Source organism: Pipistrellus hanaki (assembly GCF_964339955.1).
Source record: "Pipistrellus hanaki genome assembly, chromosome: 3".
Taxonomy (NCBI): Eukaryota; Metazoa; Chordata; class Mammalia; order Chiroptera; family Vespertilionidae; genus Pipistrellus; species Pipistrellus hanaki.
In genome coordinates this window covers 134,157,852-134,169,845 of record NC_140505.1, presented here as the reverse complement: position 1 = coordinate 134,169,845, position 11,994 = coordinate 134,157,852, and the positions used below count along the sequence as shown (strand labels likewise).

The window sequence follows — 11,994 nt, the reverse complement described above, 5'->3', positions numbered from 1 at the left end:
GAAGTAATTATTGATAGGTACATACTTATTGCTATTTTATTGTTTTCTGACTGTCTTCTAGTACTTCTCTGTTCCTTTCTTCTCTTGTGCTCTTCCTCTGTGGTTTGACGACTTTTTGTAGCGAGGTATGTTTAGAGTCCTTTATCTTTTGTGGATATCTTGTAGGTTTTTGCTTTACGATTACCTTGAGGCTTACATATAACAACTTATAATTTAACAGTTTAAGTTGGTGACAACTTAAGTTTGAACATGTGCTAGACCTCTACATTTTCACTCCCTTTCAGGTACTTGGTACGCCCTAAGTAATTATTATAGTTATTACTTTTATCTTTTACCCTTAAGCTCGCTTTATAAATGATCAGCCCATTACTTTTTATTGTATACTTACCTTTACCAGTGAGATTCCTACTTTCATATGTCTTCTTGTTACTTAATGGCACCCATTCTTTTCAGCTTAAAGAAGTCCCTTGAGGCTGGTTTAGCGGTGATTAATTTTCTTGCCTGGAGTTTTTTTTCAGTTCTCTTTTTAATTTACATAATGTCCTCAAGGTCAGGAATGGGATACTTCCCTTCCATAACTAACTCATTAGTGGGCAGAGTAGGCACTCAGGTATATGATGGAGGGAACGTCCTCGTAGATCACAGAGACAGCAGAGTTTGACAGATAGATGGCTTTGAAGCTGGATCTTCTTTGGAACCATGACTGTCACTAGCTTTGTGAGCTTGGGTGAATCAAGCTGAGGGAAAAACCTATCCTGCAGAGCCATTTTTATCATAAGTACTAATTACAAGCATCCTTTGTGTCCATCTGCCCTTCTAGGGCCTCTGATCATACGTCAGCTACAAGTTGAGGATGATTACGGGTCTCCTGGTCATGCAAGCTTCCTCTCAAAGACCAGTGTTTAGAACTGTTACCTCCTCTCCGGTACTGGGAGCTAGCTTGTATCCCGCATTTAAATCTTGCCTTATATATAATCCCTGGGCCATCAGTAGCTGTCTCAGCACAGCACTTTCTGCCTGGGGTGTTTGTGTTCTCTGCTCTCAATGGATGCATATGACCAGCCCTTTAAACCCATTGCTAGTAGAGAAAGAAGAAACAAAGACTAATTCTGCAGGGAGTTTGGTTCTGTAGGCAGTCTCAATGGGAACAGGTGGGATAAATCAGAAAAAGGAGTTTGGAGAGTTTTTACTTGGCCTCACTTTTTGAGTCTATGCAGGTCAACTTTCTCCTTTTACTTGATGGCTTCATATTGTGACATACCCAAATTACCCATTTTGGGGGTAGTAATCTGGCCACTTTATGGGTGTGTTATAACCTTGTTTTTCTACTTGACCTTCATAGTTTACAGGGTACGAGGCAACTCACTAGGTCTGGGGTTGGCAAATCAGGTCCTACCTGTGTTTGTAGTTTTGTTGGAACATAGCCATTCATTGATTTTATTGACTGGTATAGTAGCACAAAAGTAGCCTTAGTTCAAGTTTAGTTGCAACAGAGCCCACATAATTTAACAGCCTATGAGCCCTTTCAGAAAAGTTTTCCATCTTCCACATGAAGTTGTTTGGGGCACTGGGTCTGAACATGACTGAACATCACGGTAAAGCACCTTGGAAGGCGAGCTGAGTTTATCTAATGGGAAGCCAGCCAAGGTAAGATGATTGTTCTCCAAAGCTGTAAATGCATCAAGATGGACCAGGAAGGATTTTCTACATGGTGCTCACTCGGGGCTTGGCCAGCAGGGACCACGTGCAGGAGAGCTTTCCAGGAACAGACTGTACCCCGGTGTGAAAACAGCCAGTCCTGTCCTAGGGGAGTGACTGGAACATGAAACAGCATCAGGAAAAGAGAGCATCTTGTCAGAATTACTACGTGGGGACTAAGACAAAGGACACATTTCCACTAGAACAGAAATCAAGTTTAATTCGTTGAAAAGTGCAGCAGTGAACAGGGTCCTTTGAAGGGCACTTTCTAAGTCAAATGACTGAAATGACAGAACCAGGGCAGAGTAACTCCCAGAACAGATGATGCAAACACAGGAATTCACAAAATTCAGGGGGGACATAGTGGTGGTAAAACTAAAGAACCCAAATATTCCCATCTAATTCCACTGGTGGATCAGGTGACATACTCTTTGCTTTCTCATAAGGATCCTGGGACAATTCTTTTTTTAAAGCACGAGTCCTTCATTTAGACACTTAAAAGTTTAAGAACATTTTTCACAGATTAATGTATAACTTCCATGGCTATCATTACTATTTTGTACAAAACCCCTAGTGTTGTCAATTATATTGACCAAAAAAATGTTATTTTGCAACAGCACCATTGATTCAAAGATGTTCAAAAGGTGTTTCTACTTGGTGATTGCATGTGAGGAAAAGCTTTGTAATAGGAACTTTTATAAGGCAAAATCTGTTCATTCCTATGTCCTCTGTTCATTACTAATGGGTAGTTCTCTACTCTGAAGGGCACGAATAGATATGGGCGTGGCCTTCTTAAAAGGGAAAGTAATAAAACTTAAATCAATACAATTAAGAGACAAGGCAAGCCTCCTGCAGTGGGTCCCTCAGACAGAGACATTTTGAAAAGTTCTGTGCATTTTGTAGCCTGGTAGCCTACACAAGCTGAAGCCTCAAAATGAAAGGTGACTTTAGCCCAGATCCAGAATGAAGCTTGACCAGGAGAGTCAAATCAGAGGGCACTCAACACTCAGCTTGGAAATGCAACTACAGAGAGGCCTCACTGCGTCCCCAGCACAAACGAGCTGCTGGTGGGGATGGGTATGTCGGCAGCTGACGTGTGTGTCACTCTATGCATCATAAAGAGAATTAATTGAATAATATGACATCACAGTACAAGACCTGGTAAGAGTTGGTTTCTTTTTATTCGGGAATAGTTATGGCCAACTTTCATTCATGTGGAAGTTGACTGAGAAATGTTAGGAATCAAAAGTGTAGAATAAAGCCGAAACCCATATTCAACATTGTAGTTTGCTTTTAGTTACAAATTTTTATAATTTCACAGCAACGGTGTCCATTTCATTTGCCTGTTTCACCTCTAAATATCACCAGTTAATGGACTACATGAGGTAAAGGAAAAAAACCAATGGCTATCTGGAATTCTGATAGAAAAGCTGCTTACGACCACGTCTTACAAAGTGCTTAAAGCTCAGCCTAAGACCCTAAATAAAGCTAATTCACTATTGCCTGAGTTGATCAGGTTACAAACCACAGCGTTTCCTCCTTCCTTACTGCCCCACCACTGACTACCTTCTTGTGAAGAAAATGGTGGAAATGGGCTTCAGTCAAACAGAAATATATAGTTTTAAAGTGAGGAAACCGCAACAAGATCTGGTTTTAATGAGAATAGTGAATGGGGCCTAAATTACACAAGACACCACAAACTCAGAAGAACAAAACGGTGCATCAGCTACAAAAAATTTCTTAACAAATGAACAGCTAGACAGAGTGTCAGCAAAATGCAGAGAGAGTCAAAACAACTTCAGCCTGGGACTGACACCCAGGCTCCTTGCTGGTCAGGCACTTACTGCGTGTCAACCGAGCGCCCCCCCTCTACAGAAGGCCCTCAAAACACACACCTTCCCTACCCCTGGTGTCACCTGAGACTCCATCTGGTGAGCAGCCCCTGGAAAATAGATGGCTCTCACCTTCAACAACTACCTGCAATTAGCCTTTACCAAAAGCCTCTGTTCCATCTCAGTGTGTGCCAGTCCAGGCCCAAAAAATGAACAGAGTTTGGCTGACGTTTTGAATTTGCGTCTTATCACATTGTGATGGACAGGTACTATAAATAACATATTTCTGCTACTCTGAAAGCAATGGTACTTGTTCATAGATGATTTAGTTCTGATACTTACTCTTCAAGCCATGTGATGTTAGTACTTTTTGAGAGTCAAGTGCTCAATCTGAAATGCGATGCAGGTCCTTTGATTTTCAGGTCATGCTGCGTACCAAACGCATTTTTCTGAACGGGTTTACCAATTCAGACCTGGACCACCAGGGAGCGAGCCCAGGACAGAAAGGGTATGGCGAGAACATGGACTGCAGGAGCAGTCATGTCAGCTGAATGGAAGGACTGGGGACGGCCACTCTGACAGACGGGCGGCGTTCACAGTTTAACACACTGCACAGGAAGGTCGGCTGATTGGGGTGCTTTTCACAACAGGACTTACAACAAGCCAGTCCCGAAACTCTTCCAGGCGTGGTCTTGAAGACTAGCTACAGATACCTACTATGCTCACTTCATCAGACAGGCGTGCAGAGGCCCAGCTGCAGAGGTCGCTACACGCAGAGGTCGCTACAGAAGGTGTTTTGAAAACCTTCGAGTCCTGCCGCCATTGTAATTGTTGAACATGAGACGAGGGTCAAACCTGTATCTGGGGAGAAGGGGTAAAAGGATGTCACATCACTTGCAGTTGCCAGAACCTCCCTCCAAATGCTACGTGGAAAGGAGGGCAGGAAGGGATAGCAAAGAACAATTAAGTCACCAGACAGGAATCTAGTGGCACAAGATGGGGGAGTTTTATTAAGGGCATTTCCATCGCAAGTCAGCCACACAAAACAGGAGAGGAGAAACTGGAAGGTTCATCTGAGAAGGCATTAGGAAGAAGGTGAGATTTGGGTTTTTTTTGGTTTGTTTTTTTGGGAGGAAGGGGAGATCTCTAAGGTATAAAGCGATCTGATGGATGAGTCTAGTCCTTGACGAAGGCCCCGCCAGCAGTTGCAAAGTCCTGAGCCTTTCTTTTACAATTAAGTGAAAGAGCACAGGTGTGTACTTCAGACATGAGTTTGAATCTGGTTCATTATGAACTGAGGCAAGTCATTAACCCCTCTGGCGGCCAATAAAATAGTAAGGCAATTTGTATACAATGTCTGGCACATAAAAGAACTCATTTTACCTCCCATGGGGAAGTCAGAGTGAATGCCGAATGGTAACTTGAGCTGAGACTTGGCAAACATAAAGAATATAGGTGAAGGCTAGAAATAACAGTCTTTTACTTTTATCTGCTGTCTTTTAGGATAAACTAATTCTCACTATTATTTTAGAGTAAGGGCTGGCCAATCCCCCCCCAACCCCCTCATAAAGAGGCAGATAATAAATATTTTAGCATTTGTGGGCCATACAATCTCTGTCCCAACTATTCAATGTTTACTGAAGTATAAAAGCAGCCACACACAATATATAAATAAATATGTGTGCCTGTATTCTAACAGGGTGGCTAGATTAGGCCTATGGGATTCTATAGGCCTAAATATTTGTTTGGAGAGACTAGCCTATGGCTAAAGAATTTTAAAGAAAATGGGTTCAAAAACTGTAATCCTGTTTCCCTCCTCATTCACATACATTCCTCTCTAATGTGGACTGAAGATCTCTTCGTGTGGCGATGATTTTCATTTGCTTAAGACAGCATTCTTCCCTCTCTCCTATAATTAGGCTACCAGAACTGAAATAATTCTTTCCCAATGAAAGTTTAATTCTGTAAATTTCGAGCAAAAGATGATAGGTTTTGCCATAGGCGCTCAGAGATACGGTGTGCTGAGCCCAGTGTTCGTGGTGAAAAGTTACTGCTCAAGAGGAATGAGAGGGAGGAATGGAGCCGACTGAGTAGGTGGTAAACATCTTTCCTACCTCTGTGTACTGCAGGGGGCTTACACATTTCAACATGAGAGTTTATGCCTTCTGTTTCATTATCTGTATTTAATACATTACATACACTGGAGAGTATTCATGTTCCTGTAATCGGGATTTCTGAGAAATGAAATGAAGGCATATGCTCTCGGAATTGCTAGGGAACAGGGTAGGACTTGGTCAGTTACTCTCAGACGCCCGGGGTCACCAGTGGTGCCGTGACAAGAATCCCCGCCAGGAGGGGAGGCAGAGGAGCCCCAGCGGCGAGGAGCGCGGCTACGCCTCTCAAGCACCGACTGGCACACAGAGGGCGTTTCAAACAGCGTGCTCTCCCGGCACACGGGCTGGTGCACGGAGGCACGGAGTTCCCACTCTTCAGCAAGAGCATGGGAACCACAGCCCACAGCGAAGGGACCCCTCGGGCCCCCGCCGCCTTCAACAACAGCAGACAGCTAGAGCCAACTTGGCAAAGTCACTGAGGAAAACGGAAACTTACCCGGGGTCAAAAACCCCTGGAGTGCGGCAGGCTGGTCCAGAACAGGACTGCAGCATCATCAGCCGGTAGTTCATCTTCCCAAGCAGCTCTGGGTCGATGCTTTTAGCAATGTTAGTGATTTGGTGGGGGTCTGCAGTCAGGTTATAGACTTCCACAAACACCTGCAGGCAGTGAGAGGAGGGAGGAAAGAAATACTCGTGTGAATTGTTCCCAAATGGGGAGGGCAGAGACACACAACACCCACGGCCCAGAAAAACATCATCTGGTCTCAAGATCCTCACAGAAAACAGAGACCCTCGAGAGCCCAAGGGTATCCATGCATCTGCTCGGGGTTAAACTGCCTCGGTCTATGGCCCACGCGCTGGAAAGGGGCCCTTTTCGGGCAGAGTCAGGAGGGGTGGTCGTTACTTTCTGTAACTAAGGCAGACAGCAGAAGGCATGACCTTCACACGCAGGGTCTCAGAAACTAGACTTAGGAATGAAGTTACTCAGAGGGAGCTGACATTTGAAGGTTTATTTTTGCCTTGAAATTGTGAAGATTCAAATGAGGATAGAAAAGTACTCTAACCTGTGTTACACAAATGTTAGAAAAGCAGTGCTGCTGAAAGATACAATACTATTATTTCTAATATCAGACATGTCTAATATCACTATTTCCCTCCAGTCTGTACCTTGCTCTCCAAATTGGGAGTCAAGTGATAGACTAGGAAGATGACAGGCAGAATTTGCCTATAATGGTTTCAAGTGGCTGTCCTTAGATTATAATAATAAAAGTGTAATATGCTAATTAGACTTTCTGGACAAAGCCTGGCTGTGAGGGAAGCCTGGGCGCCAGAAGGAACTGGTGCCGGGAAGGAAGGCCTACTCTTGCACAAATTCTGTGCATCAGGCCTCTAGTCACTTATAAAGTAGTTACGTGGGTAGATTATGGCGGGAGAGGAACAGGAATTGAGTTGGAGGGGAACTCTCTTGCCTGTTTAAAATGCTTAAAAGCTACATGGAAATGGCGAGTGAGTCAGCTTCTGAGAAACATGATGAATGTTGGCTCCACAGGGCCCAATGAGGGAGCCAGCTGGTGTAGGTTAGCGCCTTCTGATAAGTGGTGTGAAACCACAGGGACGTGTCACGTGGTCCTTCAGACCGTCCGTGCTGATCTGTTTGAGCAGCACAGGACTGTGCTGAGGTTGGGACAGAGTTTCTGACCACGCTGAGGTGTCTGACTCTCAGCCCACCCAGGTAGGGAAGCCGCATCTGGCAAAGTGACCTGCACATTTAAAGTGTTTGGGTGGTGGCGGGAGCAGAGAGCCTCATCAGAAAGGGCACCGCAGTGAAGCATGGCCTGGGAATTCCGATTCCTTCGCTGAAGGAAACCTAGATGGAAGTACAGAGAACACATCTTCCCTTGGAACTGCTCTTCTTCCACCAAGTCCAACCAACAAAGCGCCAGCAAGACACAGGGAGGCAGCAGGGCACCTTACCTCCTGGTCGTCAAACTCGCAGTACTGTAAGTTCCACCGTGCTGACATGGTCCGCACACAGGCATATGTGTTGTTATAAGCATCTTCACACACACAGTCTGGGAAACATTGCTGTCGGGATATTTTAAAAGTTAAATGAAGATAGTCATTCTACAGTAACTACCTGCCTACTGGGGCAACCAAGTTGGCTCAAACCAGACATATAAGTGGACAGGAATTGGGAAAATTTCCACGGAGAAATGAACTAAAAATACATGTGCAGCTTTGTTCCTTACTGATGTGATGGCCCCCTTGACTAAGGGTCGTGGTCATGGTGGTTCTGTCTGTAGACTGTTGCCATCTCTGCTGGCACATCTATTTAGCTGTAATGGGCCCCTGTAAAATGTGTGGTTGGTAAAGAAGAGACCAAAACTCAAATGAATCACTTCTAAGGTATATTAGGAACTGCCATGCTAGAAGTTGAGGGGAAAAGCTAAACTGAGCTTTGTGGAATCATCAGCAGGTTAGTTATTTATGACTGTTCTTATCACCAAGTGGGACTTGAATTCAAGTCTCCCATACCAACTTTTGGTTGGTTCTTAACACCTTGGTGTTAGAAGAGTCAACTCAAATGGAAGCCTATTTCCTATTCTCCAGTGTGAGGCCAACACCACCATGACCAGCCTGGCTGCTACCAGTGCATGGCACGGTTAGAGGTGGGAGCCCATATCTTCGTTGGGTGCCACGGGTTATATCCCTAACATAAAACAGTACCATTACTGGGAAGGGTAGGAAATCCGGAAGGGGTATTGATTGATAAGGTTAAGAATATTGGCAGGTACGTGTACTTGTTACAATAATTGGAAGAATTTGAAATGCACATTCTGACAACAGCTCAGCAGTATAATTTTCATGATTTTTTTTCAGGAATACTCATTTATCTTTGTGCATCTACTGATCTTGCAGGCAAGTAACTAAGTGATAGAGAAGCAGGACTCAAAACGGGTTTCAGCACCTGCTACCTCTACACCAGTGTCCTGCCAAGTTGTCAGTGAGGAAGCTGTCCAAGCCAACTCAAACCCTTACTCACAGAGACTCCAGGACTCAGGGAAGGACATGTTGGGTCGGTGACATTACGACCTTCGCCTTGATATTCCACCAGGACGTCCGATCGCCAGGTCACATTGCTGACACCTGTCTAGAAAGAAGAGCGAAAGTGGTTCCTGTGAGGCTTACAGACTGAGCAGGACCACAGAGTTATTGATTCTGCTGCTAACAGGGCCTCGGCAGTCAAAACTAACTGGACTGTTCATCCAGTAACTAAAGGGAGTGACTAAAACTGATGCATGTGAAGGCTACTGAGGATCTAGAGCAGCGGTTGCCTCGGACCACCGGTTGCCGACCACTGCTCTAAAGGTTTCCTTAAACCAGCGGTAGCCAAGCTTTTGGACCTCACGGACCACCAGTGGTCCAAGGACCATCGGTTGCCGACCGCTCTTCTAGAGCCCAAGTGATGGGCAAGTGCTTTGAGCACTCTATAGTTCCCATGACTACTGTGAGGCAGGTCAGGAACGGAAACCAGCAAAGTCGCTAAGCAAGAATCAGTCACAGCTCAAGGTGCTGAATAGAATAAACAGTCCTGTCCATAAACTCTGTGTGAGTATTATTCTAAGCTCATACTAAGAAATGCATAGCTTCATACACACAAGGACAAGAAGTCACAAATATGCAACAGGGCTGTGCTAAGGACAGTAATAGGTCCAATATACTTGCTGGTCAGAATAAAGATAGCATACATACATGAACTTGTGGGGAGAGGGGGGGAGAATCCTCCACTTTAGTTCTTACAACTGGACTAGTAAAACAAGAGGGCAAAACAAGACCAAAACTAGGCATGTTGTTTAGGAATATATACATAATAACCCTAAAAAATAAAAGCCTAAAAAATAATAACCCTAAAAAATAAAAATTATAACCATGAAAATCAGAAAGTGATCACTCTCATGGGGCAGGTGAGGGATAGAATGAAGGGGGTGGGGGGGACATATAGGTAGAGGTACCAGTATTAGAAATATCCGAATTCTTAAATGGAATGATGGGTTCATGGTATTTCTTGTGTTTCATAACTAACATGAGTTACATGTAATCTCTTCTATGAATCATATTCTATCTAATACACTGTAATAGATTCAGAAAAATCAATAAGTAAGATTTATGAGTCACTTAAATGCCTAAAACATTTTAAGACCAATCTTTCCAAACTTGTCTATATTTAAACATATTAAGACACATTTTCAATGAATAAGAGATGCTGTTGTGAAACCTCCTCGCTATAGCATGGAATGGGCATCTTTCCAAGTCAATGTATACAGATCTACACTATGCAGTGTTAGTTTAATATTCTATTGTTTAGTGGTGCAACAATTTAACCATGGATATTTAGGTTTTCTGTTTTCTTCTATTAACACTACACATACATTTTTTATAGTTAGCTCTGTAAGTCTGAGTAATTTCATTTTCTCAGACTTCTGCAAATAGTGGGTATCTGGCTACTTCTGCAGACAATAAAGGTCTCATTCAGTTAAGCATTTCTTTGATCAGCATTGAAACAATCTTTTTGCACTTTGACCATTTCTAATACCTCTGTGAGTTAACCAGTTACTTCTTTTGCCCATTTTTCTACTGGGATATTAATATTTGCCTTCTAAAAACTCTTCTATTAGGACTTACTGCCATTTTTCACACTTGTAAATATTTTCCCAATTGATCACCTGTCTTAATTTTGTTTATAATGGTTTTTTGGGGGGGAGGAGATGGAAAGTAGGAAGAATATAGAAAACTCTGTTTATCTGTGTTCCGATCATTCTTTTTAAAAGAAAACTTTTCCCCAAATTTAATAGTTTTTAAGTTTAAATTTATACATCCTGGAATTTATTTGAGTCTTGGCTCAGGCTTTATACTCACCAAAATGGGCAATAAAGACATCCCGTCCATCTGAGTCTTATTCAGGTTGTAGCCAGCAATGTCCAAAATAGTAGGACCCAAGTCAATGTTGGCAACGAGCAACTATGGGAATGAGAAAAAGAAACAAGTTTTCCTTTTCTATCTATACTGTCTTCCCCTACTTCTCTTTGACACAAACAGCATTTACTATTATCTTTTGTATAGCCCATACTTACTTAGGTCTTACTGACTTATATATTCAAATATATAGTTATAGTAATTTAAAAAACAAAGGCTTATAAGGCTTGTAATATATGCCCCTGGGAAGTTATTTATTTATTCCACACATAGTGTTGTTGAGAAAAACATTTTTAAAAACTCATTTGGGATTAGGCCCTAGAGTCTGTTATGAATCATGAGAAAAATGTGGGTCTATTTTATACAAAGTGTTTTCCAACTTAATTATTCTTATTAGTTCACTAAATTTAACTTCAAATTGACTCCTGACAATTTTGAAAGTGTCACAGGTTGAATGTTTACCACCAAGGAAGATATTAGCTCTTTTTACAGTTTTTCAAAGTGACAACACTGTTAAAAAAAGGTTTGCAATAGGCTTTGAAGACAGCAGAAAACTTATTCCAACAATACATCACAAAGTTTCCTTGAAGAGTACAAAACTTAGATATTTTAAATAAACATTCTTGGTATTAAAGATACTGTCCTGCATTTATACCTCTCATTTTCTTTGTTTATTAGACTATATTCCTTCTGTATACAATGCCTCTTCAGGACCTAACCCAGCACCAGTTCAAATAGAAACATAAGAGGACCATATATGTAATTTAAAAATATCTAGTGAGCACATTTAAGTAAAAAGGTGAAATTCAGTTTATATATTTCATTTAACCTGATATATAAAAACATTGCTATTTCAACATGTAAGCAATACAAAAAAATTAATGATTTTACTTTTTTTTTTTTTTTAAACCAAGTCTGTGAAATCTGGTATTTAAAATATTATAATATCTCAAGTAGTCTTATCTTTGGCTCAAAAGCCAATGTGGCTGGTGGCTATTGCACGGGGACAGTGCAGGCCTGGATACTAAGCACACACCTAGAAGTCGCTTTGCTCACATGTTAGAAAAGGTTCGGAGTGGTGGTGACAACCCAGCAGGGAAACCAGGGGAACTGATGCCCACCGAGCACCTGTGCTGTGCCAGTACTTAGCATTTACCCTCACTTAATCCTCACCACAATCCTGTGATGCAGTACATCTCCCCCCTCCCCCCATTTTACAGATGAGAAAATCAAAGAGAAGAAACTAAAACAAAGTCAACAGCTTGTAACTAGAAAAGCTATTATTTACTCAGAGGAAATTTCAGTGTTCAAAATTCTTGAGAAAACTTAGATCATCTTAGGGAAGGCCAAATGGGGATTAAAAAGAACCCTATTAA

At 42.3% G+C, this 11,994-nt stretch overlaps 1 protein-coding gene across 2 annotated transcripts in view; it reads right to left on the bottom strand.

The window, feature by feature from the left end:
• Positions 1–1,891: 1,891 nt before the first annotated feature.
• The window catches only part of GNS (glucosamine (N-acetyl)-6-sulfatase), a 44,189-nt gene continuing 34,086 nt past the window's right edge, over positions 1,892–11,994 (bottom strand). Inside the window, exons 10-14 of one of the 2 annotated variants that reach the window (XM_084877591.1) lie at positions 10,562–10,663; positions 8,688–8,795; positions 7,619–7,729; positions 6,141–6,301; positions 1,892–4,391 (exon numbers count right to left, since the gene is read on the bottom strand). In XM_084877591.1, the coding sequence (XP_084733717.1) occupies positions 4,313–4,391; positions 6,141–6,301; positions 7,619–7,729; positions 8,688–8,795; positions 10,562–10,663 (561 nt within the window). In that variant the 3' untranslated portion in view covers positions 1,892–4,312. The remainder of the gene's footprint in view (positions 4,392–6,140; positions 6,302–7,618; positions 7,730–8,687; positions 8,796–10,561; positions 10,664–11,994) is intronic. The other variant, XM_084877592.1, reaches the window with a different exon arrangement.